The sequence below is a fragment of the Eumetopias jubatus genome, unplaced genomic scaffold, assembly GCF_037043125.1.
Source record: "Eumetopias jubatus isolate StellerSeaLion01/CBP00866 unplaced genomic scaffold, mEumJub1_p1.0 scaffold_15, whole genome shotgun sequence".
Taxonomy (NCBI): domain Eukaryota; kingdom Metazoa; phylum Chordata; class Mammalia; order Carnivora; family Otariidae; genus Eumetopias; species Eumetopias jubatus.
In genome coordinates this window covers 52,593,822-52,620,326 of record NW_028274821.1, presented here as the reverse complement: position 1 = coordinate 52,620,326, position 26,505 = coordinate 52,593,822, and the positions used below count along the sequence as shown (strand labels likewise).

Below are 26,505 nucleotides of genomic sequence, written 5' to 3'. Positions count from 1 at the left end.
GCAGTGGCAATACATTCTGTCTCTTGAACTTAGAAAGAAACAAAATAACGTGCAATACTGGATGGCCAGCATCCGGGACCGTGTGTCTCCAAGGGCTGTGCCCTGCAAGGTTTTTCTGGAAAGGCCATTCCATTGGAGGGCCTCAGATTTAACCTGCAACATGGATTATTAATAAAATTTTCTTGCTCATTCAGTTCCGGGTAAATGAATAAGTGATGGCATAAAAAGGCACTTGGCATACTGCAGGTTTGAGGACTTTAGAGCTAGAGTCAGGCCTTTCTCTTCCTGTGCTTTCGACTGGCTTCATGACGACTTACTATTTTGTTCCTTGTGACTACACAGCAATCCTTCCTTTGCACCTTTGCCTTTCAGTATCAAGACAAAACTTCTTGCCCCCCAGTGCGGTAGAAGCTGAAGCACTCTGCTAGGGATGGAAATAGGCAGGATGTACGTCCGGCTCTGTCCCTTTTGTATGGTAACACAGGATGGAACTGGAATCCAGCCTTCTGAATTAGTGACGAAGACTACCCACCTGAAATGGGATTTCTCCTTTGAGGAACCACACTCTTATGGACATAAAACAACACTGGTTTTCATCAGTTCTCATGTATAGTAAGGGTTTGGTTTCTTAAATCTGAGACCGAGTTGGTTTTAGTTTTGTTTTTTTTTTCCTTTATAAGCCTTTGTCCTTTAATATGTGATAACAGAAGTTTTTTTACATATTCTAACCAGGAAACATTTCATTTCACTGTTGTCATGAATATCAAAGGATCACAGTAGAAGACTCTTCCAAATTTTTGTGGCATTGCAGAGGTGAGCTAGAGGGGAAGTAAATGCAAAATTCTGCTTTATGTAGAAATGACATATTTTATTGTACTTTTTTTTTTTTAAAGATTTTATTTATTTATTTTGACAGAGAGAGACAGGGAGACAGTGAGAGAGGGAACACAAGCAGGGGGAGCGGGAGAGGGAGAAGCAGGCTTCCTGCCGAGCAGGGAGCCCCATGCGGGGCTCGATCCCAGGACCCTGGGATCATGACCTGAGCCGAAGGCAGACGCTTAACGACTGAGCCACCCAGGCGCCCCTATTTTATTGTACTTCTGTATTCTCTTTTAAGTAGATTACTACCAGAAGGAGACTCTAAAACAATATAAAACAAAATTCACAAGACAATTTAAAAATTACTCAGTTGGTATGATCATTTTAAAAGATGTATTTACACATAAAGCCTTTAATAGCAAAGACTATCCAATTTTTTTTCAAATCCTATATAAGAAACAGACTCAGTGACTACCCCGAAGATCACCAAGTAAGACGCAGGCCAGTAAGATACCAACCACAGGTCTTCTCACCTACTGCATTTCCTTTTCACGGTGTGAAACTCACGAGAAACTGACATAGGACACAGGGATTAGTGACTGAGGGACAGTAAAATGAAGTAAGGATGGCAAATCCAGGCACAGGAGTTGCTGCTTACCTTGCACTGCTGATGGGTCTGATTCTCTTCCTTGGCGATTCCATGTACTCAGCCCCAGAAGCCATCTCGACCCAGTACTTCAGGGGGTCATTCCCACAGATTCGCATTATTCACAATGCAAAGTGTATTTCCTATGTCTGGTTCAGCAATTAAGTGCATGGAGTTTAGAACAGAATTGACCATTCAAGTTCCAGTCCCACTACTTATTAGCTGCGTGACCTTGAGCAAGTGACTTCACTTCTAGGCTTGTTTAAAATCGGGATACTGCCATTTTTCTCTTAGGGTTGTTAGCTGATGCGCAAAGCGCTTAGCACAGTGTATGGATGTAGTAAGTATACATATAGTAAGCTCTCGATCATACCAATTGTTAAGTCCAAAAGAATCGAATACTCTTCTTGATTTTCTACTTTTCAACTTTGCCTCACTAGGTTTAGTAAAATGTGTATGCGAGAGTTTTATAGAGCTACCTGACAGTGTCTTAGCCCTTGCTGCTAGATGTTGTATTAAAGAAAATTATAAATCAGTCTAGGAGACACTTGATTAAGAAAATCTAGCTGTTAGGACCTGCTTAGTCCACTTTCAGCCACATGCTCAATGTCCAAGGTATCTGTTGCATTGAATTGCAGTTCAGCTAAAGAAGGCTCATTTTAGAGTCTAAAGAAGCCTGAAAAGTTCTAGAATTCAGGACAGAGTCAGTGCTCAAGCTAAATCTGGAGATGAAGAGCTCTTAAATCCCATCCCAGGAGCAAAGGGTGCAAGGGACAAACAACACACCCTGTGTAGCCAGATCGGAGGGGCTCTTTTATGAGATGTTCTTTCCAGTGACCCTATCAAGAAGAGGGAGCTAAAAGCAGTCAAGCACACACTGACTGAAACAAAAATGACGTTTTCAGAGAAGCCTACTGGGGCTTGTTTGCAGAGCCTGAATCTGGGGCAAACAGCTTGCTGCATCTCTTAATGCCTAGGCTCAGCATTTACTTAATTTGAGATTAGTTCTTTCCTATTAAAAATAAAAACAGTCGCATTCACTCTTTGGCATGAATTGTTTTCTGGAAAGCATTGTGGCCGCGTGAGATTGTCAGGCAGTTGGATCAGATGGTGACATATTCACGCTCCCCTGTGACAGTGGAGGTGGGATGGGGAGAGCAGTTCAGATAATCACTTTAAATATTTCACTAACCCAGTAGTAAATATTTAAGAAGTGTATAGTGATAACGCTGCTGTTTATCATACTCCCATTCCTTTATTTCCAAGAAAGCTTGTCTTCTGAGGATATGCAGTCAAGAGCTCTCCCTAGAATGTTATCATTTGTAATGGATGCTCCTGAATAGTTTATTTTTATTTATACTGGTAGCTAGGGAGTCATGGTAACCTGGGGAAGTGCCAAAGCAAAAAATAATTTTCTATTGAGGAGATGAGGAAGCCCCGCAAGAAAACTGTGGGGTGCCCATGGAGTTCTCGACCTCCTGAAGTAATGAATTAGTCAGCCAGAAGGGCGTGAATATTCCCAACACTGAAGCTTGCCCAGCAAGGTTTAATTCTCAGATTCTTACCAGTAGGAGTGAGGGTAAAGAGTCTCTTCCTGCCTTGCCTCTAGGGTGTGAGGGTGAGCATCTTCCCTCCCTTCGGGTCTTCCACTTTGTGAAAATGTAGACAAAGTCCAAATTTTATCCTGATGCCTAGTGACTATATCCATGAATATTGCATAATTATTGAGAGAGCTCATCTTAAGAATTTTCAGGTATTTGCTTCCAGTTCATTTTTTTCCCACATTTACATAAAAAGTCACTTGGAACAGGCATCTTTGTTGCTGCCTTAGTGGGATCTTCTCACGGGATTTCTCAGAGATTTATGTGCTTGGAACCAAACTTAGATCCAAAAAGTCTACAGAAGGTTCTGTAAAATATCATGGGAGTGATGGAATTCATAGTATATTACTGTCACACAAATACTTCTTTCCTGGCTAGGCTGACTGCTGGCCTAGCATGTATTCACTTGGGAACTCTATAAAGGGTACAAAATTTAAATTTGTACCTTCCTACAACCTAGTGAATGTCCTTCCTGCAACTTCATCCCTTTCAAAAATGAAAGTAAAAGTCTTGACTCACGTCTCCTTTTAGAAAGAAGGCTCCATACATAGTGCAGTGGATAAAAGTAAAGATGATAGAGCCAGACCCATTGCTAGTCTGTCGTCAGGCACATTTCTGAAGGGCTCTGAGAATCAGTTGTTGCCTGTGTCAAAAGGGGTAACAGTGGTTCCTCCTTCATAGAGAGGCAATGAGTAAATCTGATGACATGGGCAAAGAACCTAGCACAGTGTCTGGCATATAGATTATAGCTCTTATTTTATTATCAAGGGGTTTTCTTGGTTGAGGCCATTTGATCTCAAAAACTATTCTATGGAAAAGCAAACACTGGACCTACCTAAGTAGAAAGGAGTCGTTTAATTTAAATCGTCAGGCAACCGTTCTGGTGCAAAGAAGAGTGGGCTCTGCTTTGAGACTGCAGGGGTGCCTGGGTGACTCGGTTGATTGATCGTCTGATTCTTGATCTCTACTCAAGTCTTGATCTCAGGGTCTTGAGTGCAAGCCCTGAGATGGGCTCCACCTACTTAAAAAAAAAAAAAAAAACTGGAGAAGAACTTAATGTCTGGTGAGAATGAGTTCACCTGTATTTGAGGCGGAGGTGTTGAGGGCTGTGTCCTTCATGAGGAGGCCAAGCAGCTTCTATATAGTACTAGACGGATGCTAGCTTCATCTGCTGCAGCAAAGGACAGGGAGGTAGGCTGTGTGCTAGGAAGGAAAAACACCTAGCCTGCACTTTATTCCATGCTCAAGCCCATCACTTCATCCACTTCCACCTCATGTTTGGGCAGGTTTATACGTGGCAATTTTAGAGCCTGTGGGAAGCTAATTAATAATAATTCAGATAAAGTGAATGTTTTTCTTTTGGCAAGGGCATTGTAGATCAACTTAAGTCAAATATGTCCAGTTCTGTTGGAATAATAAACTCTTTCATAGTAATAAAGCTACTATAAAATCCACATACTTTGTACAAGCTGAATGGGATTTAAGACAGGCAATTAATCTTCTCTGCATTTTCTCAGCGGGAGAAATAGATTTTTAGACATAAGTTTTGTAGAATTTTTATATTATTTAGAAACTTCTGTCCCATTTTTTTCTACAAGGGATTTCTGCTCCAACTTAGATTCTGAATGTTATTAAAATGTCAATAATGTGCAATCAATCAATCAATTACCTTTTACATTTAACTTTGTACTTTAGAAACTGTGTCAGATCTAGTCTCATGTGACCCAGTGATGTCCATAGAAGTTTTTAATGCCACCATTTGATAGATGAGGAAACTTAGGGATGGAAAAGGTAAGGGTGTTACCAGTTCTCCAGTTAGTGGCAGGGCTACATTAGAACCCATGAAAGGCTTCCCAAGTGATGCAAGACGTAAGAATGTCTTCCATCTATCACACATGGAGACGCCTCCTTTTGTCCATTGATCTAGTGAAGAGAGCAATCCATGAAACATCAAACCTCTAGCATGGCTGGAACTTGACCACGGTGGGAGTTTTTACACAATTAAGGGAAATTAGCAATGGGTAGGTTTCTGCCCATGTGTTACCATGATAACCAAGGCAACTACATGGAGATTCTGGAAATATCCCACAGGGATTCTGATCTGGCAGGTTCTATTCTGGGTTCTAATTTAATATGCTCTGGGTAAAACCCACACATTTATATATTTATAATATGATTATAGATCTATTAACTTCAGTAGTTAATTTTTAAAAATTGTGTATCATTTAAAATTCAAAAGAGGAGTAGAGGACAAAATATTTTTCTCCTACCTCTGCCTCTCATCTACTGAGCTTCCTCCCCTGGAGCCAATATCATCTTTATATTCTTCAAGAGCTATTTTATTCACATACATACAAAGACATAGTTAAGTATTTTCTCATAATTTGGATCATTTTAAGCAAGCTCTGCCAGTGATTCTGGTGCAGGTAATCTTCAGATGATCAGTCAACTCCTCTGGAAAGAATACTGACTCTTCTAGAACACAGGAATTCCTGATGGTAAATTCCAACAGTGGTCCTTGCACTCCAGTGCGTATGGGAATTACCTGCGGGGCTTGTACACAGACGGCTGACCACTCTACTTGGAGCACCAGTGATCCAAAGCAATACTGATTAAGCTCGACACTCCTACCTTAAGCGCCTTCCCAAAATAAAACCTAAAATGCCCATAAAAACAGCAATATGTGGTTCTTACTAGGTTGCAGGGTCTGTTTCAAGCACTTAGGTATCCTAAATGGTTTAAGCCTACAAATAGTTATATGAGGGCGATACTATTATCCCAGTTTACAGAGGGAAAATTGAGGCAGGCAGGTTTAGTAACTTCCCCAACTTGATTCATTTGGGTGGTTAGTGGTAGAACCAGCCTAACTCCAGAAGCCATGGACTTAACCCCCAGTCTGTGCTATCGTTCAAATCCTCAGCACCAGATTTGATTGAGAGCCTCTCTCACTTCCTACATAGCTCCTAGATGGGAAAGGTAGTAACACAAAAGAAATACGTATTTTTTTTTTTTGACAAGAAATTTTCATTTTAAGAAACACAAATAAAAGTCCTTTTGTTAGTTTCTCTGGTAATCAATTTGAGAAATTTTCAAATCACTTGCAGCTGTAGAGAAAGTTTTGTAAAATGAGGCACAGCAGTCTTTGGTACCCAAGAACAATTTTTTTTTAAAGATTTTATTTATTTATTTGACAGAAAGAGACACACAGAGAGAGGGAACACAAGCAGGGGGAGTGGGAGAGGGAGAAGCAGGCTTCCCACGGACCAGAGAGCCCGATGCGGGGCTCGATCCCAGGACCCTGGGATCATGACCTGAGCCGAAGGCAGACGCTTAGTGACTGAGCCACCCAGGCGCTCCCCCAAGAACAATTTTTTAAAAATGTATTGTTTATTTAAGTAATCTCTACACCCAACATGGAGCTTGAACTCATGACCCCAAGATCAGGAGTCATATGCTCTTCTGACTGAGCCAACCAGGCACCCCTCTACCCAATAACAATTTTTTAAAAGTATAGTGGATCACATAAAATTGATACAGAAAATTGTATACAACATTATAAAATATTGCCCTAGTTAATATATATGGAACTATTTAGTTCAAAGCCGTCGGGTTCACTTACTGTGTGTGATGGATCCAAGCCCAGCTTTGCGAGAGTCCATTGTTAATTTTTCACATATTATATAAATGTGCTGATAACACGTTGTCAACTGGAAATTGGCCCTGGTGGGAGTTTTTACACCATGAAAATCAGCAAAAAGTAAAAAACAGATTTTTTTCTTTGGAGAACATGTTGTTAAACACTTACCAGCATACCACTGTCCCAGTAGGTCTTACACCCCAAACCAAAAGCACACGTTTTTCTTTAATAGAAACTTTTAAGAAGATATTTTAAGTAGTACATTACTAAGACTGGCACATTAACTAGAATGTTAGTCACAGTATTGACTTCTTAACTTTAATCACTGAATTCTTGCCAGTAACCAAAAATGTGGATTAGACACACAGAATTTATCTCTCATCCCTTTGCTATTAAGTATCTAAATAATTATTTCTCTAGTCAACATCCCTAAAGCTAAACACACAAATAGGAAAGGGTGCCCTAAGGTCCTCATTCTTAGAGCCCTAGAATGCCAGTCAGAAGTTATGATTTGTAATAACTCCTCTGGCAAAAGAATGAAGAATAGGGAGTGTGTCTGGTGTAGGTTTGATAAGTTAATGTAGTGCTTCTAAGTTTCCTGTCTTTGACTCCTGCAGCATTTCCTAAAATCAAGTCCCATTTTGGAATTTTCTAGCATTAAATAGGTTTGGAATTCCCCCACACAATTAGGGCAAATGTATAAATAATCTCAACCTATTGATCCTTTCTTTCCCTAAAATGATGAGCAAAGAACTTTCTCTTTACTCACATTAGTGATGGCTGCAGTTTCAATTTTTGAGTAAATTAAATGCATTTAATAGTATTTGAATGACTTACTGCCTATTTTTTTTTAAATTCCAGTGTCGTTAACATAGAGTGTGCTATTAAATGGCAGGTGTACAGTATAGCGGCAGCAATTCCATACATTACTTAGTGTTCATCAAGATGTGTCCTCTGAATCCCTTTACTTATTCCTCACCCATCTTCCCACTGGGAACCAACCACCTGTTTGTTGTCTATATTTAAGAGTCTGTTTTTTGGTTTGTCTCTTTTTTGTATTTTATCTTAATTTGTTTTGTGAAATTCCACAAATGAGTCAAATCATATGGTATTTGTCTTTCTCTGGCTTATTTCGCTTAGCATGATACCCTTTAAATCCATCCATGTTGTTGCAAATGGCAAGATTTCATTCCTATTTATGGCTGAATGATATTCCAGTGTGTGTGTGTGACCTCTTCTTTATCCATTCATCAGTTAATAGACCACTTGGGCTGCTTCCATAATTAGGCTATTGTAAATAATGCTGCAATAAACATAGGGATGCATGTATCTCTTTGAATTAGTGTTTCTGTATTCTTTGAGTAAAAACCCAGTAGTGCAATTACTGGATCGTATGGTAGTTCTATTTTTAATTTTTTGAGGAAACTCCATACTATCTTCCGGAATGGCTGAACCAGTTTGCATTCCCACCAACAGTGCAAGAGGGTTCCTTTTTCCTCCACATCCTTGCCAACGCTTGTTGTTTCTTGTGTTTTTTTTATTTCAGCCATTTTGATAGGTGTGAGGTGATACGTCATGTAGTTTTGATTTGCATTTTCCTGATTATGAGTGAATTTGAGCCTCTTTTCATGTGTCTGTTGTCCCAAGATATGTTGTCTTTGGAGAAATGTCTGTTCATGTCTTCCGCCCATTTTTTAATTGGATTGTTTTTTTGGGTGTTGAGTTGTTATAAGTTCTTTATATATTTTGGATATTAACCCTTTATGTTAGTAACCTACTCCCTGTTTGTTAACCCCAACTATTGATGGTCAAGAATTCAATTGGTCCTTAGAAAAATAGTGTTTTTACCCTGGGAACTTTTAGTGCCGAGATAATCCCTCGATAAAAGCGTGCAATACCATGTGGCAATGAACACAATTATGGTGACTAGCAGTGCATGCATGGTGTTGAAGGTTTTTCGGGGGCTTTCATGTTGTCCCTGTAGTACCAACAGGCCTTTGGTGACACAACAGGAAGTTAACTCTGCTCTATGTTTTCACACACTGCTATCATTCTACAAAACTATACTGACCCCCACCCCCTGAAAGACCCTGAAAAGCTTTCTCTAAAGATCTGTGAAACTCCTACTTGAAAAGTGCAAAGAAATAAAAGCTCTCCCAGTTAGAATGGAGAGGGACCCAGATGGGGCACATCATTGAGGGCTGCAGCTCTGGGAGCATCTCTCCTAAATTCCCATTATGGCAGCCTGGGACCTTGGTCCTTGCAGGACCAGAAAGTACAAAACCAACTCTCTCCCCGGGAATACCAAGATTTCCATTTGCATGAAAAAGACAGTAGAGTCTTTCATTCTTTAAATTGGCCTCACTGGTGAAAAGAGGAGCGGTAGGAGCCGTAGTGGTGAATCAGGTTCAAATCACAAGGTTTCCATCCTGTCTGGGTGTGTTACCCCACGCCATGGATTTTTATGACAGACGAGTTGTTAGAAGATTTTCAGGAGGATTTTTGAATGGATAGGGAGAGGAGGAGGAGTGTTTGAGATGAGGAGGGGGAATGTTCCCTTGTTAAATAGACTTGCAGAAAGTCTTTCTTGTGTCCCAGGTTTCTCAAATGTAGCTGTTCCTTCAGGCAATTTTATCTAATTAACATCTATTTTTCACTTCTTTACACAGTAATCAGCGTTCAATTACTGGAACCCAGCTGCTGATACTAAAATGTACTGAAAAATCAAATTCATACAATAAATCCTTAAATGCCCTCGTCATCTCCTAAACTAAGACAAAGGAATTTGATTCTTTGACTACCCCCTCTTTCTTTTACCTACATACCTTCACATTCCCTTTTTATAAATCCTTTTGTGACTTTGGTTCTATTCCAAGACCCATTACTGAAGGCCACAGGGCAAGGGTCAAAAAAAAAAAAAAGAAAAACAAACATGAACACTAACACAGAAGTTTCCATCTAAGGATAATAAGGGACTTAAAAATTTACATGTCTTAAAATTTATTTGCTTTTAAGGAATCAAACTAATTTTGAAGAGCATTTTATCTAAAGTTAATATTCATGTGTGTATTCGCTATAGAGAATTTTATCCTCCAGAGGAAAAAAATGTTGTTGCCCATTTGCACAAAGGTATTACAAACATGACTCATGCTTAATTAAATGGCTAATTAATGAAATTGGCTAATGATTGATTTTTTAAAGGTCAAATTTCCAATTTTGTCAAATTATTCGTGTACAATTTTATAACATGTTGGCTACCTTAAATCTTTAAATAAGAAGGGAAGTAGGGAGAGGTGGTAGAGAAGGAAGAAAATGGAAAAACAAAAAGGAAAAGGGGGAGGGTAGAGAAAAGAAAGATAGTGACATTTTATGTGATTGATGTGAAAAATGCAATTATACAGTGTAGTTATAAAACTTAGGGGGTGACTTTGCTATTCTAAGTAAAAAGAAAGGGAGAACCAAGATTTGCTAAGGACTTCCCACATGCCGAATATTATATGTGCTTCGACTCATTTAAAAATCTCAACAAATAGCTGAAAAATATGTATTATCCTTGACCTTAGGAAACAGGCTCCCTGAGTTTAAATGCCATGATTAACATAGTTAATCAGCAGTTGCAAGATCAAGCATTGGAGGCTTTCCATGCTGTTTCCATGATGTGTCTCTGTTTCCATGGCATACCAGTATGTCTATGATTTGTTGATAATTGGTTGTGAATTCCAAGGCTTTGGGCATGAACTCAGCCCCTAATTATACCATGGTTGATATGAAAATAGCACAGCCCACTATACAAAAGTTTTCACGTTGGACTTCAGAACAACAATTGAGAGTCAAAGGCAACACATTTCCTCAAGGGTTAACAGAATTCATAAGTATCACTCTTGTCACAGCAAAAACAAAACACAAAAATCAGTGATGTTCTATTGAGGTTAAATGCAAACTCCTTACTGTCATAGTCTTCTGGCTGTAAAGATAGCATAGTTCTCAAAAGACAAGAGAATTTGCTGGATTCTAACCCCAGATCTCTTGCTTGATCTCAATTTTTTCCTAAAACTGTATTAATCAAGATCAAAGAAATCGTTTGTTTCAGATTTACATTGAAAGTACTCAATTAGTTTTGAGGTCAGCATCAAGTAGAAAAATTGTTATAGCAGAAACCTGGAACCCAGGGAATATACCAGCATAAGACTCTACGGGGGGGAAAATCAACATGCTCCCAGGACAGTGGTCATATATCCTCCTTTGGTATAGTCTGTGTTTTTCACATGTTGTCCAGCATTATTCTGAATCGTGTCCCCACCCCTTCACTGAAGTGTCCCAGTTGGGGTGGTATATTCTGTGGTCATTCTACCGGTAGGAAACCTAGATCACCAGAGCAGACACAAATGTATCTCCCACCTTGAGTTTTGCCATGCTGAGAATATGCAATATTAATCCAACATAATGAGACATTAGTAAAGCCAAAAGCAATACATTACATAATGAATTACTTATTTAATCTATATGACATGTTGACAGAGAGGGGTTCTTTGTTCCTCTGCTATCCAAATTCTATGTGCAGAGATGGGTAGAGGAAGTTCAGCTAGGCTACAGAGTCAGTGACGTAGGCTTGAATCCTAGCCCTACCAGTTTGACGTGAATGGACTTGATACAGTTGCTCAGACTTCCCTAAGTCCCAATTGCATATTCTGTTAAGGACACAGAAAATATACTACCCGTCACCCGGAGTTGTTTTTAACAGAATAACTCGGGCTTTAGAGCCAGAAAGACCTTAGTTTAAGTCCTGCTTCTACAGCTTCTTTGCTCCATAACCTTGCACAAGTAAATTCATCTAGAGACTCAGTTTCCCCATCTATGTAAAATGGTAACGAAAACAGGTCCTATGCAGAGGAGGTTGCTTTGAGGACTGAATAATATAATGCATATTAAAGTAAGCAGGTCATAAATTTTTTATCATTATTTTGAAATATAGAATGGGATAATACTTAATAAGGCCCTATAAGGAATTTGTACCAGAAATTTAGTTAATGCTGCCTTTTTTTTTTTTCTGGCCACACATTCTTAGGTACTAATGGGCCTAGTTTAAATCAGTTTTCTTACCTAAAAACCAAACTAAGATTTCACTTGGTTCTAAATACTCAAGATTTCAAATAAATACTCAGGGTTTCACATATAAATTATACCCTTGAAGTGGCTGAGCTAAAACCTCAAATGACATTGTTTTCCATAAACAAAGTTAGAATTGCTAGAATTCATTACCTTATGTAAGCTCTTTTATATGCTGAGCTCTTTCATACTTGTTTTTGACTAATTTTTTGTCATGAAAATCTGTTTGCTAAGCTATTTATTAGTTTTCTTTCAAGACAATTTATCCAGATGAGGATAATTAGCATGTATATTGCATGAGGGTAAATATATTTAAGATAATGTGATTCCCTATGATTCTAGAAATGTTTACCAAAATACAAATAAACTGGCAAATACATAGAAGCTTCCCTAATATGTGTGACTACACATAGTGTATATCTGTATATACACACACACTACACTATATACAGTATATACCATGGATAGTGTGTGTATATATAGCATGTGTGTGTATATAATCTCCAAAGAGACACAGTTATCAGTAACAAATGCACACACGTATTCATGTATATATAAACTTCTCATCTCTTTGTATGTATTTTCAACTGAAAGAAACCAAGAAATCAAATAAGATGCAATTTCTCTGTTCCCTCATTAGAAATACACGAAAGAAGAATATTCACTAATACTCTCTCTGTCGCAAAGGATGCCGAGCAATAGTATGTAAAGAGACACCCAGAACTGCACCGGGAGGAAGACAGGAGAGTAGAAGGCTGAGAGTGCAGACAGAGGGCTGAGAGCGAGTGTCTATTCCAGAATTTGGTAGACGTTTGACTCTCTTACTGCTCTTACAGAATCCTGACAAATGAAATATTAGAAGTGAGAAGCCTGTTTCATTTAAGTCTTTCATGTATTTCCCAAAGTGTGGGATGCATTCCAATGTGGGACAGTGATTTTAGGTGGCACAAAATGGTTAGTAACGCTGCATCAATGGGCATAAAGTTATTCCCTTTTAAGTTTACTGTCTTTCCTCTGATTACAGCGAGGAGACTCAGTTTGAACAGCTCTCGAACCCCGCATTTCCAAATGGAAGGCAGGTCTCTAGTGCAGAGCTTTGGAAGACAAGCAATTTTAGCTAGAACAATGTTTTGCTTCCATTGTAGGTATTTTTAATGCCTTTCCATTTAGTAATTTCCATTCTGATTCTCCATTTAAAGTTGTACGTAAATAGGACAAGTGACACACAGAGTCAACAAAAGTGATGACAGTGTCATAGGAGTGACATTTGGAAACATGGTGCTACTGATCTCACCGATCAGCAGAGGCTGACTGCCTCCCCCTTTCTTCCTTCGGGAGACTGACAGGCAATAAAAACACGTTTATACAAGAAAAGAGCTACTGCCCAGATCCGGCTGAGGCTCTTATGTAGTTCCCTTTTGAGTATCCTTGAATCTGAGTCCTTTCTTTCTCACTAACTAACTTACTCTACACCTGCAGTCTGGGGATTCCCTGGTCAAGAACTGCTGTTCCAAGAAGGCACACAGGTGCAACTCCAAGAATGTAGATTCTACTAGAGCAGATGGGACATGCACATACACATACTTAATACATGGTGGGAAAGCCTAAGGTAGCAACAGAGCACTACAATATTCATGGCAAAAATAGAAACAGGAACCCCAAAGGGGACTTACATTCTGCCCTAACTTTAGAGGGTGGCTATTTAAATAACTGATGAAGGGCATGGCAAGTCATGTCTATAGATCAGTTATCCACCAGCACAGAGGTTTACTGTGATTGAATTTCATTTCAAAGGGTTGGCATCATGCTTTTATGTTCTTTTCAAAATTAGAATTGACAGACTGTGCTACAAATACTGGATATTCTGACACTTAACATTTTGGTGTATTTCTTTACAATCTTTCAGTGCATAAGGGTATTTTCCCCTCCATTATATTCATAGTACAGCTATAAATTCACGTCCCACTTTTTTCAGCTTACATTTTCTATGTAAAAATCGTCCAAGTTAAATATCTCCTTACTGTAACAATAGTTTTAATGCCTGCATAGTCAACTTAAAAAGATGAATCACAGATAAGCAAATTATTTCTCCCTGATGTGGTTTTATGTGACATTTCAATTTATTTTTAAATAACGTAATAAAATGTATCTTTGATATTTAAAGTTATAATTTGATTCCAGTTTGGGAGAATGATGTTAATATCATTAATTTGTTTACGGGACAGTATCTCCCAACTACACTACCAGCCGTTTGAAAACAAGAATTGCATTTACTCCTCTCTGTGTCCCCGGCTCTGCCTTGCGCATAGCAGGTACCTAGCATGTGTTTATTGAGTTGGATTAAATACACTTTTTGCTTTGATAGTTTCCCACTCTTTCGTAGAGGGATTTTAAGCAATTACTTGGCAGTCATTCGTTGCTAAAATAAGGGAAAGTCTACAAATATCTACTTAGAAGCTAAAATCTGTTGGTATAAAAAAATTACATGTTCTTGCTTAGTCTGTTTACTATATAGCTTTTTTTTAATTTTCTCATCTAAAAAGTAGCTAGAAAAATAAAATTCCTATACCTAGGAACCTAATAATGATTTAGTATGAATTAAGAATAGGTAAATGGGAATTTTAGATGCAATTCTCTGACAAAGATGGGTACATCAATAAAAGCTTACTGTGGCAAGACATGATTATGTTTGTTTCTCTAATGTGTAAAAAAAAAAACACCAGCCGAATGCAAAATTGCATCAATGATACTTTAGATAGATGATAGAAACTTTAATATATCCTTAAATACCAGATTGATACTTAATATCAGTTTCTATTTGTTTTCAGGAGAGAATGGCTGGCTGCTTACCGAAGCAATTTGCCAGCCTCCCGGGTGGTCAGGTGTACCCACATGCCTGAGTTCTGGCTAATGAAATGTGAGCAGAAATTATGAGTGCTATTGTCAGGTCAAGCTCTCTTACCCATAGTCCTCTTCCTTTCTCCATATGGAATGGAAAGGACTTCCACGATCTAGAAGAGGGGGAATACATAAAATATACAGGCACAAGTCCCTCAGTATTTGAGTGGAGCAGAACTCATAAACTACTGGTTTAAGCCCCTGAGATTGCAGGATTTATCTCTTACAAAAGCCAGCAGAAATTTATATTTGTTCATTTCCAGAATGTTCCAGATGGGATTTAAGATGGCTATCTTGTCTGAACAGCTTTAAATAAGAAAGAAAATGTCTAGGTGCCTTCAGTACCAACTAATTAAAACCAGGTAATCTCCAGTCAGACTCCCCTTCAGTCATGAATACCCATACTTCAAAAGAGTCCAGGTTTTCATAGAACAGACAGGATTCAAGAATCTGAACTCCCTAAGAGAATGCTCCTCCATTTGATTTTATTTTCCCAAGTAAAATGTAATAATCTTACGCAAGAGAAGTAGTGGTCCTCAGTGGTCACACTTTTCACTGAGATTGGCCTGAGTGGATCTTGAGGACTGAGCAATCACGGCAGAAAGGCAGGCAACCTTCTCTTTTTTTTAACTCCCAAGTGAGGCACACATTTCATAGCTTTTTCTAACTCTACCTTCAGACAGATTTAAGTGACGTGTTAGCAGGAATGTTTGCCCGGGATCATGGTTACCTGAGTTTTCTCATTTGTGCTACGAGATACTTAACAGCCCTAAATATCTACCTTAATAGGCTACTCCAGAGCCTGCAGATAGGCTCTCCCTGGAGGTGACTGTGTCCATCAGGAAAGTAGTGCTCCCTTCAACTGAGAAATTTTGTATGTCTAAAGATATCTGCAATATTTCCCTTTCTCCAAATCAATAACAATAGTAATAGCCAACACATATGGAACTCTGACTTTATATGCATGCACTATGGCATTCTGCTCTCACAAGGAGTCTGTAGGATAGTTACTATAATTCCCATTTTAAAGATAAGACTGAGAATGAGAGTTAGGACTTACTTAAACACATTTTTATTTTGCAGACCTATCCTCTTGGCCATTCCCTTATTCCCGATTTGAAGCTTCACGTATCACGTTTGTGAGGCCCTCAGCATCTCAAGCCAACTACCCTTTAATAATATTAATTTCAAAGAGAGATCTCAAAGGCAGACAAAAAGCACTTTCATCTTTAAAAGGTTTAAGTAGAATGTGCATATTCTGTATGTCCAAGTATTTCTATGTAGGCCAAAAGACTCAGAACTGTGGGAGAGGAGCAAATAATTTGCATTTCAAAGGGATGAAAATAATCACAAGAACAGAGGGCTCTCCAATTTGAGAAAAGATTAAACAAACTATTAATTAATGACTTAGGACAAGCTCTGCTAATTGTTTACTAGTCACTTGAATACAAAATGAACTCATGTTTTGAAATAGATATAGTCCAGTGGAGAGCAGATTCAGAACCATGAAAAGAGATACCAAAGCATAGTGCGGGGGGGGGGGGGGGGGGCGGGGAGTGGGGAGATTTTAAAAGGAAGCATTACTTTTTAGTTGCTTAAGTAGTTGCTATCTGAGATGAGTTGTATTTAGTGATACTATATGAGAAAGGATGGAAGAAACACAGATGAGGGTTAAGAGGTCTGCCCGTGAAGCTAAACAATCCTGCATAGAAATAGGGGCTCCGTTATTGACTACGGCTATATGACCTTTGGCAAATGAATCAAGAAGCAAGAAGGGTGCTTCCCCTGAAATGGAGACAAAAGTGCTTCAAACAGGATGTGTGGAACCCTTCCTACTCTTCCACTGTAGTTAAGGGCACATCATGACTTCGACCTTCTTCCTGGGAAATCCAGAGAATAAATGTTAGGCTAGACAGCCTTTTTTTGTGGCAGAGTAGAGGAAGTTGCTTCTGTATTGGGATTATTCTGCACTGACAGGGTTTTTCTGGGCAACTTTTCCCCATGCAAAATGAGGGCAACATGCATGAGGGCACCAGTACAGGGCTTGTCTTAGGACCCTTCAAAAATGCCACCTGGGGGAGGGTACCGGGGCCTCTGCAAAAAGTAGCTGGAGGTGACCATTCCTAGGGATGGTGGCAAGACTATTCCACCAGCACAGAATAGAAATTCACACATCCAAATCAAGGGCACCACATCAGAGATGTCCTTTGATCGTGTGAGTCCCAAAGAGCCCCAGATTTTGCCCCATAAAAGGAACCAGTTTTAAAATCTGCCAGTTCCAGCAGATACTAAGTTATCTATGAAAGCTCCAGTTAAAAAAGAAGTTTCCTGATCTCTTTACCTCTCTTGAATCAATTATAAAGGGACAATAGGGGGAAAAAAATTAAGATGCTATCGGACTAGATCTAAATCCTGCCTGTTCAATTTACTAGTTGAATGACCATTTTATATTAATCTCACTGCATTAAATCATATTAACAGCTAATTTCCATACAGATAGATACTTGCAATTATCATTTGGTTTGAAGCCTGTATAGATAATGTGAGATTCTAACAGTCTCTATCCTGGCAACTGGAGATCAAAATGCTATCCTCAGCTATTTACAGAACTGGCAATCTGCATGTAATTAATTGAGAGGTATCTACAATGTTGGGTAACTGTTCGCCTATCTGCATGAGACACTGATTATCATTACATCTGTGATTTTTGCTTAAAAAAGAGTTATCTTGTCACATAAAACACCATGGATCCTCTCCAAATCTGGCTTTCATGTTGGCCCTTCTCATTTCCACCTTGAACACTCTTCAGGTTGAGCCTCAATATTCAAAGTTTCTATTTACACCCTACCAAAACTGAGTCAGGAGAAAAAGGTAAAAATACAATGCTTTGGAGGGTAATTGGAGATCATGTAGAAGGACAAATTTTATTCTGTAGAAAGTTCAAATCCAATTTTTCCTGCCAGGTTAGGGGTTTGATTGAACCTTGGGGTTCAATCTCAAGTTCACCTGGGGTCCTTCAAAGGACTTAGGTAACCCTGGTGAATTTCAAGACTTACACTAAAATTGATTTCTTAGTTCTCAAATGTTTTAAACAACTTTCACAACTCTTCAGGATCTGATTTTAGCCCAGACCAGTATTTCTGAATTTACAGTTCTAGACACCTTGAAATTATCACCTCAGGTGTATTTTGGACTCCTTTATTCGTTACATCTTTCCCTTTTCTTCCCCACCTCCCTCATTACCCACCTCTCCCTATGGGAAAATAGCTTTCGTGAAAAAAAGAAAAATCCTACCATTAGCTAGTGTGAAGGTTTAAAGAGATTTCTGTGCTCCCCATTTATTGTTTTGTTCCCTTACTCGGTTGCCAGTTAGAAAACGAAATTTATCATAGAATTCCCAGCATAAGCAATTTATCATTAACATCTATCAATGTAGCTGTTTCTCTCCTAAACTTCCTTTTTAAGCAGCATACAACTCTCACCTCTTCCCTTTATAGCTGGTTTTTGTTTTGTTTTTTAATGAAGGCTGCTTAAAGCTTTCCATTTCTCCTTATCACTGTGTCATCTGTTTGAGGACCTTTTTCTCCAATATTCTCCTAATCTGTACTCAGGAAATCCATGTCTTTCTTTGGCATGCTTTCTCAACAAACCAAACCATTATCTCTTTAAAAAAAAATCGGTAATGACCACTATTATTTATGCGTTAGGCACCTTACATGGACCATCTTTAATCCTCATGTTTATTCTGCTTTATTATCACAAATTAACAGAGGAGTTAAGAATCATAGTCATCATCAGCCTACCTATGTTCCACAGCTAACAAATATCTAACTTAGACTTGGAGCCAGGTATTTCTGGGTCCAAATTTTTGCTATTCCTATTCTTCCTTCTTTAAGTCTACTTCCTGATGTTTTGGTTTGTTTCTTACATTAATAGGACAAGCTGTAAAATAAATACCCAGCACACAAAAAGTATGAAAATATCCAACTTCACATACTAGGTTTAGAAAGGTATAATCATTGTACCTGAGAGGCCCTTTGATCAGAATTAATAGAAAGGCCCTAGTTGGGCGCCTGGGTGGCTCAGTCGTTAAGCGTCTGCCTTCAGCTCAGGTCATGATCCCGGGGTCCTGGGATCGAGTCCCGCATCGGGCTCCCTGCTCTGCGGGAAGCCTGCTTCTCCCTCTCCCACTCCCCCTGCTTGTGTTCCCTCTCTCGCTGTCTCTCTCTCTCTCTCTGTTGAAAAATAAATAAAATCTTTAAAAAAAAAAAGAAAAGAAAAAAAGGCCCTAGTCAGCTCCCTACAGATTTTAGTTCCTGCTTTATTCTTAATGAAACGAAGTTCATCTTATCAAACCTTGGTCACAGTCAGATATGACAAGAAAGCTTTGATTGTAAGGCTTCTGCTGACACTGAAAGCTAAAGGGAGTCAGCAGTTGGCCCTTCTAAGACTACAACTGAAAAATATTTGTGATGAGAACAATAAAGCACAACTTGCCTACACAGTTTCTGAAGTGCATCAAAGAACTCTGATGAGATACGGCCACAAAGTATCTACTTCTGCTTCATTGAAAGACAGTAGAACAGGAAAGGTATTCTAGATCTGAAGGGAGCTTGTCTGCTGCCTGCTTGCTAAGTACTTACCCATCCTTCGTTGTGGTGGTCCTTTACTTTGAAACAAACAAATTTTTTAAGGAAAAAATTCCAGATACTATCCATCTTAGTCCAGCTCCTTTCTGGTTAAATTGCAGCTATGGCCGAATTAGATACTGTCATTCCATATGTTAAGACACACTCAGCCAGATTAAGGGATCCAAGCAATAAAATAAACTTTCCCTAAAGTATTACCGAAATAAATCAGAAATAGGATGCCAGTTATCTCCTTACCTAGCTGGTGATATGCAGATTGGACAAACTCTGCCTGAGAAGATTAAACTCTCCAGGAGAATTTATAAAAATAAATAAATAAATAAATAACTCACTCTTTATCATCAATTCAAAATAAATTCAAGAGTACAGAGTATGTAATCAAACTTTTATCTTGAACATAAAGAGTCCTGTAAGTGTAACGGAAAATACATTTTCCCTGTTCTGCCAAAGAAATACTTTAAAAGTATTTGAAAGATACTATTTGCAAGGAGTAAAAACATTAAGTTGCCCAATGAACCCACACATGTTGGCCCACTGAGGGACAGACACATCGGAGGAGACCAGGAATTGCTCATCCTGTACCTGCCCTTAAGCTTGCCCTCTCAGTGAATGACACCAAGTCTTAGCCAGCTGACAAAAGGGTAGGAATCATCTTGTCATCTTCCTCTCCTACATCCCTCACCGCCCATCCATAACTAAAGCATTTCTCTATTCAGCTTCAGAACACATTTTCAATCTGTCCATTTACCCAAGCCTATTCCTATGACCCTAATTGAGACCACTTCTATTCTGGCTTGAATTAATTCAACAGCTTCAGGAGTTCCAACTTTTTCCCTCCTGCAAGTCTATTTTTCATGCCACAGTCAGATTAATCTTCCCAAAAATATAAATCTGATCATGTTACTCTTTTGCATAAAACACTTTAGTAGCTTGCTGTTGCCCTCAGGCTAGAGTGAAAACAGCTTATCATGGTTTACAAGCCTCTTGTAAATCATTCCTCTAATTACCTCTTCGACCTCTTTTCTGTTTCTCTCCTATATTTGCTTCAGCCCGTCTGAATGACTTTAACTCTCCAATCACAGAGGGTTTCCATTGCTTCCATGCCTTTGTACTCCCTATTTTCTTTGCCTAGAACTCTCTCTTTCTCTCTCTCCATGAAGGATGACGGTGGGGGCTAGGGAGTGAGAATGGAAATAAACTGTTGCTGGGTTTACTATGTATTTTACCTGAAGCAATTTGATGACACCTCTAAGTAGACTGTGATAAATTAAAGATGTATACTATAATCTTTTGAACAAATAAAAATAATGTACATAAACATACACAGAAGGGCTAAAGAATTGAAATGCAATACTGAAAGATTAAAATAGAAAAAGACAAAAAAGAAAGGAACAAAAAATTCAAATGGTGACAGATAGACAACAAATAGCAAAATGGCACCCCAAAATGCAATCATTTTAGTTAACTATATTTGGTATAAGTGGACAAAACAATCTAACAAAAGGCAGAGATTGCAGAGATCGTGAGATCGATTGAAAAGCCAGAACCAACCACATGCTGGCTATAAAAGAAACTCTTAACTACAGAGACACAAATAGGTTGAGAGTTAAGGATGGAAAAAGATATACCATGAGAACATTAAGCTCAAAGCTAGAGTGGCTACAGTAATCCTTCAAAATGAGTTGAAGACAAATATTACTAGAGACAAAGATGAACTCTTTCTAATGATAAAAGATCCGTAAAACAATCTCAGTAGGTTTCGAAGGATGGAAATGTTGCAGAGCAGTTCTCTGACCACAACAGAATTAAATACATAAAATACAGTAAGATTCTAGAAAAGATCTAACTACATCCTTGGAATAAGGTAACTCTATCCTAAACAATCCATCAGCAAAAAAGAAGCATAAAGTAAACTAAAAAAAAAAAAAAAATGTTGTCACTGAATAAGTTTTATATATATATATATATATTAAAACTTCTGAAATGCAAGTAAGCATTTTAAAAGCTTATATTAGAAATGAAGGTCCAAAATCAATGATCTAGGGTTCCACCTTAGGAAGATAAGAAAACCAGACGAGCCAGCCCAAACCTGATGAACCTGTACCAAACATCTGTGCACACTAAATTATTTCCTTATGATATATCGTCAGAAAAAAAAATATGGCTCATCAGATCAATCCTCTTCTGGAAGCAGTAGCTATGTTTATGGCAAAGATTGTGGTGATAGATTCACAGATGTCTACTTACCTCCCAACTCCTCAACTTGTATACATTAAATATATAATTTTTTGTATGTCCATCATCCCTCAATGAAGTGGCTTTTAAAAATTCAAAGTTGGGGGAAAAATGGTTCAAAGGGATGCACATATTGAACTTAGATATATTTAAGTTTAATGTATCCAGTAACCTCACTGTTGCCCCTGAACCTCCTGAAGGCTCTACCTGTTTTCTATTCCATCAGTTCCTTCTACTCTTGTTAATTCTGGGTAAAAATAGGGATTGAACTTAGGTAAAAATGATATGTTCCTGTTGTTTAACCTGCATTTCTTTGCCTACTAGTGAGGTTGGTCATCTTTTCATATATTGATTAGCTGTTTTTAGTGTTTATTACATTCATTGCCTCATTTTCTATTGACATTTACCTCTTTTCCTTGTTGATTAATAAGAGCTGTTTAATACCAAGTTGATCATGGTCTTTGGGTGTTCAATGTGCATGTTGTTTACTTGTTATGCTATTATTTTTTAGATGCATACAAATAGACCATTTTCTTTCATGGTGTCTGGCTTTATTCATAGAAAATGCTTTTCAATTCTATTATAAAATTATTGAATTTTCTTCTAATACATTATCTGTTCATGCATTCTAGTTCTTAATTCATCTGGAATTTATTTTATTGGACCAAATGAAGTTGTGTATCTTTTCCCACTAAATATCTAGCCAATCATTTATATCTTTCTCACTGAATTAAAATGCCCACTTTCACCTATACTAACTTTTCAAATATACTTTAATTCCTTACTTTGTTTCATTGACTGTATTTTCATGTAGTGTACTGCTTTATTTTTGATATCTGGTAGGGTCTGTTGCCATTACTACTGTTTAATATTTCTGATTACTCTCATATTTATCTTCTTTCAAATGAACTTTCAAATTTCTCAATATATACATAGATCACAGAGATATATTTGGATTTGAAAAACAATGTCTTTATAATATTGAATCTATTAAAATAAATAGTATATGTCTCTTTTTTCTAAGTTTTGTTTTCTTAGTAGGGCTGAGTGTTTGTCATAGTCTGTATTTCTCATTAAATTATTCTAAGGAATATAATTTTTTCAGAGATGCTGTGACTAATCCTTTGTGACGATATTTTCTAAATGTTTTTATTTTGTACCATGTTAATTTATTCTCCTATTCTCATCACTTTTCAGGTAATTTAGACATTAATTTGATCTACAAACAATGCTAGTTTTACCCCATCTTTTCCAATAATACCAACTCCTATGTTCCTAGATAATGGATTTTGGAGCACTGTCTGAATCTTTGCCTTATTCTTACATTCAGAGGCACTTCTCTAGTAATTCACCATTAGGGTTGATCCTAGTTATTTTTTTTATGGATATATTTATTTAGATGTAGACATACCTTTACATGGAGATATAGACATACATGTGAACACTGTGAATGGAGAATTGTACTTTCAATTGCTCTTTTAGGAGTGAATACTGAAGTTGATCAAATATCTTTTTATCTAAAAATACTGTTTTACACTACTGAGACTTGTGTAAAATATGGTGTTTGTGGATGAAGTGTACCCCACAGGATCTCATGTGGAGAAGCAAAGCTCAACAACACACGTCTTGCTATTCAGTTGAGCAGTAAGTTCAGTGTCTGCTTAAATATCTACAGTTAAATAGGTATCAAATGATATTGGAAAGGAGTATGCTTTAAGTTCAGTTTAATATGTTCACTGGGTTTGAAATTGAATATGAAATGATAGTTCATTTATTATTTAAAAACTTTTTTTTCCTTAAAATTACGACTCTTCCCACTCTTAAAGCATTTTCATCATCAGAGCCCTTATGGTGCCTTGATTCCGTCTCTTCCCTACAACAAACACAAAGCATACAAAGAGATTTTGAGGATCTTTTCACTTACCTCAAAAAAGAAAACCCCTTCATAAATGAAGACTTACTGAATGCTGAAGGATGTATACCTTCTAAGGGGCAGTTTTTAATAGAAAGCTTATATCTGAAGGAAATAAAGCCTCAACCTCTTGTATTGAATGTAACTTTTTGTTTGTACTTTGAACCTAAGAGCCTGATATCAAATGAAGCTTCTATTAGCTTCATTTTGAGCAGAGGATGATATCCCAACATTACAGATGCAGACACTGATTCAAGCTGAATAGGTTTCCTCTTAGCCATTGACCTCTGTTGCTTGAGTTTGAGTTCAACATGGAGCCTTTTGTGAAATGCATGCTTTTGTGCCTCACATCCTGTGCCAGACGGTGTATTAGTCTCCTTATAATTGTTCAATACTGACATTGTCCTAATTCTAGGAAGCTATTACTATCATCATCCTCATTTTACAGCCAAGAAAACCAACGCACAGAGAGGTGCATCAACTTACCCCCTGTGGCTAAAAAGGGTAGCCCTCGGGTTCAATCCCAGATCAGTGTGATTCCCAATCCAGGGTCCTTTCCATCGTACTTGCTGCCTTCTTGATGTCCCTTTACCTATCCATGTCCTAACTCAACTTCTCTTCCTGCCTCCTCCTGCAGGCCCGTGACCAAGGTGTAGACTAAGAGGTGGAGTCATGCTTCACACGGCCATATCATGTTGGCAGCCATTCCTGGGTCTGGCTGTGGTGTTCGTCTTCATGGGTTCCACCATTGGCTGCCCCGCTCGCTGTGAATGCTCTGCCCAGAACAAATCCGTTAGCTGCCACAGAAGGCGGCTCATCGCCATCCCCGAGGGCATTCCCATCGAGACCAAAATCTTGGACCTCAGCAAGAACAGGCTGAAGAGTGTCAACCCTGAGGAGTTCACATCCTATCCTCTGCTGGAGGAGATAGATTTGAGTGACAACATCATTGCCAATGTGGAGCCAGGAGCTTTTAACAATCTCTTTAACCTTCGTTCCCTCCGCCTCAAAGGTAACCGCCTGAAACTGGTCCCCTTAGGGGTCTTCACGGGGCTATCCAACCTCACCAAGCTGGACATTAGTGAGAATAAGATTGTCATTTTACTGGACTACATGTTCCAGGACCTGCACAACCTGAAGTCTCTAGAGGTGGGGGACAATGATTTGGTTTATATATCACACAGGGCCTTCAGTGGGCTCCTGAGCTTGGAGCAGCTCACCCTGGAGAAATGCAACCTCACAGCTGTACCAACAGAAGCCCTTTCCCACCTCCACAGCCTCATTAGCCTGCATCTGAAGCATCTCAATATCAACACTATGCCCGTGTATGCCTTTAAAAGACTGTTCCACCTGAAGCATCTAGAGATTGACTATTGGCCTTTACTGGATATGATGCCTGCCAATAGCCTCTATGGTCTCAACCTCACGTCCCTCTCGATCACCAATACCAACCTGTCCACGGTCCCCTTCCTTGCCTTTAAACACCTGGTATATCTGACCCACCTTAACCTCTCCTACAATCCTATCAGCACAATCGAAGCTGGCATGTTCTCGGAACTGATCCGCCTTCAGGAGCTTCATATAGTGGGGGCCCAGCTCCGCACCATTGAGCCTCACTCCTTCCAAGGGCTCCGCTTCCTTCGTGTGCTCAATGTGTCTCAGAACCTACTGGAAACTCTGGAAGAGAATGTCTTCTCCTCCCCTAGGGCTTTGGAGGTCCTGAGCATCAATAACAATCCACTAACCTGTGACTGCCGTCTCCTCTGGATCCTGCAGCGGCACCCCACACTGCAGTTCGGGGGCCAGCAGCCCATGTGTGCTGGCCCCGACACCATCCGTGAGAGATCATTCAAGGATTTCCACAGCACTGCCCTTTCTTTTTACTTTACCTGCAAAAAACCGAAAATCCGTGAAAAGAAGCTGCAGCATCTGCTAGTGGATGAAGGGCAGACGGTCCAGCTCGAATGCAGTGCTGACGGAGACCCTCAGCCTGTCATTTCCTGGGTGACACCGCGCAGGCGTTTTATCACCACCAAGTCCAATGGAAGAGCCACCGTGTTGGGCGATGGCACCCTGGAAATCCGCTTTGCCCAGGATCAAGACAGCGGGATGTATGTCTGCATCGCTAGCAATGCAGCAGGGAACGACACCTTCACGGCCTCTTTAACTGTGAAAGGCTTCACCTCAGACCGCTTCCTTTATGCCAACAGGACCCCTATGTACATGACGGACGCCAACGACACCATGTCCAATGGCACCAATGCCAATACGTTTTCCCTGGACCTTAAAACAATACTGGTGTCTACAGCCATGGGCTGTTTCACATTCCTGGGAGTGGTTTTATTTTGTTTTCTCCTCCTCTTTGTGTGGAGCCGAGGGAAAGGCAAGCACAAAAACAGCATTGACCTCGAGTATGTGCCCCGAAAAAACAATGGTGCTGTTGTGGAAGGGGAGGTGGCTGGACCCAGGAGGTTCAACATGAAAATGATCTGAGGGGCTAGCGCTCACACTGTTGTTTCCAGGTCAGTGTCGGTCACCAGTGAGATAGCTGGCACAGTCAATTACTAGGCGAAAAGGTGGCCTCGGGCGGCTGCCCCTGTGTCCAAGCAGGGTCCACAGAGGCAGGACTTCGTCTGGAGACTCTCCACCGAGAGGCAGGCAGACACGTGTCAGAGCCCTTCACAGTGGGATTCTAATTGTTTGCATTGCAAATATTGGCATTCTGGGGATCTCAGTAATGAACCTAAACCTTCAGCTCATGCTCACGGACAGTTACTCAACCTTTTCTACCACGGCAAAAACAAAAGGAAAAAAAAAAAAAGGAACAACCTACAATGTAGGATTTACGTATTAAAAAGACACATTTGTCTAAAACATACTCTACAGAAAAATTTGTATCTATGATTCTCATTTGTTAAAGCCTTGCATCATACCGTATTGTTGATTCAGCACCACAAAGAAATCAATATATTCTTTACTTTTTTTTTGAAACATATATGCTG

At 39.1% G+C, this 26,505-nt stretch overlaps 1 protein-coding gene across 1 annotated transcript; it reads left to right on the top strand.

Annotated features, from left to right (window-relative positions):
• The first annotated feature begins 24,175 nt into the window (after window positions 1-24,175).
• LINGO2 (leucine rich repeat and Ig domain containing 2) lies at window positions 24,176-25,996 on the top strand. The gene has a single exon (XM_028115273.1). It carries the CDS (start codon window positions 24,176-24,178, stop codon window positions 25,994-25,996), a length of 1,821 nt encoding a protein of 606 aa, XP_027971074.1.
• The last annotated feature ends 509 nt before the right edge of the window (window positions 25,997-26,505 follow it).

Bases quoted from the DNA above. Each gene is read 5' to 3' on its own strand.
- LINGO2 (XM_028115273.1), top strand. From the start codon at position 24,176: ATGCTTCACACGGCCATATCATGTTGGCAGCCATTCCTGGGTCTGGCT.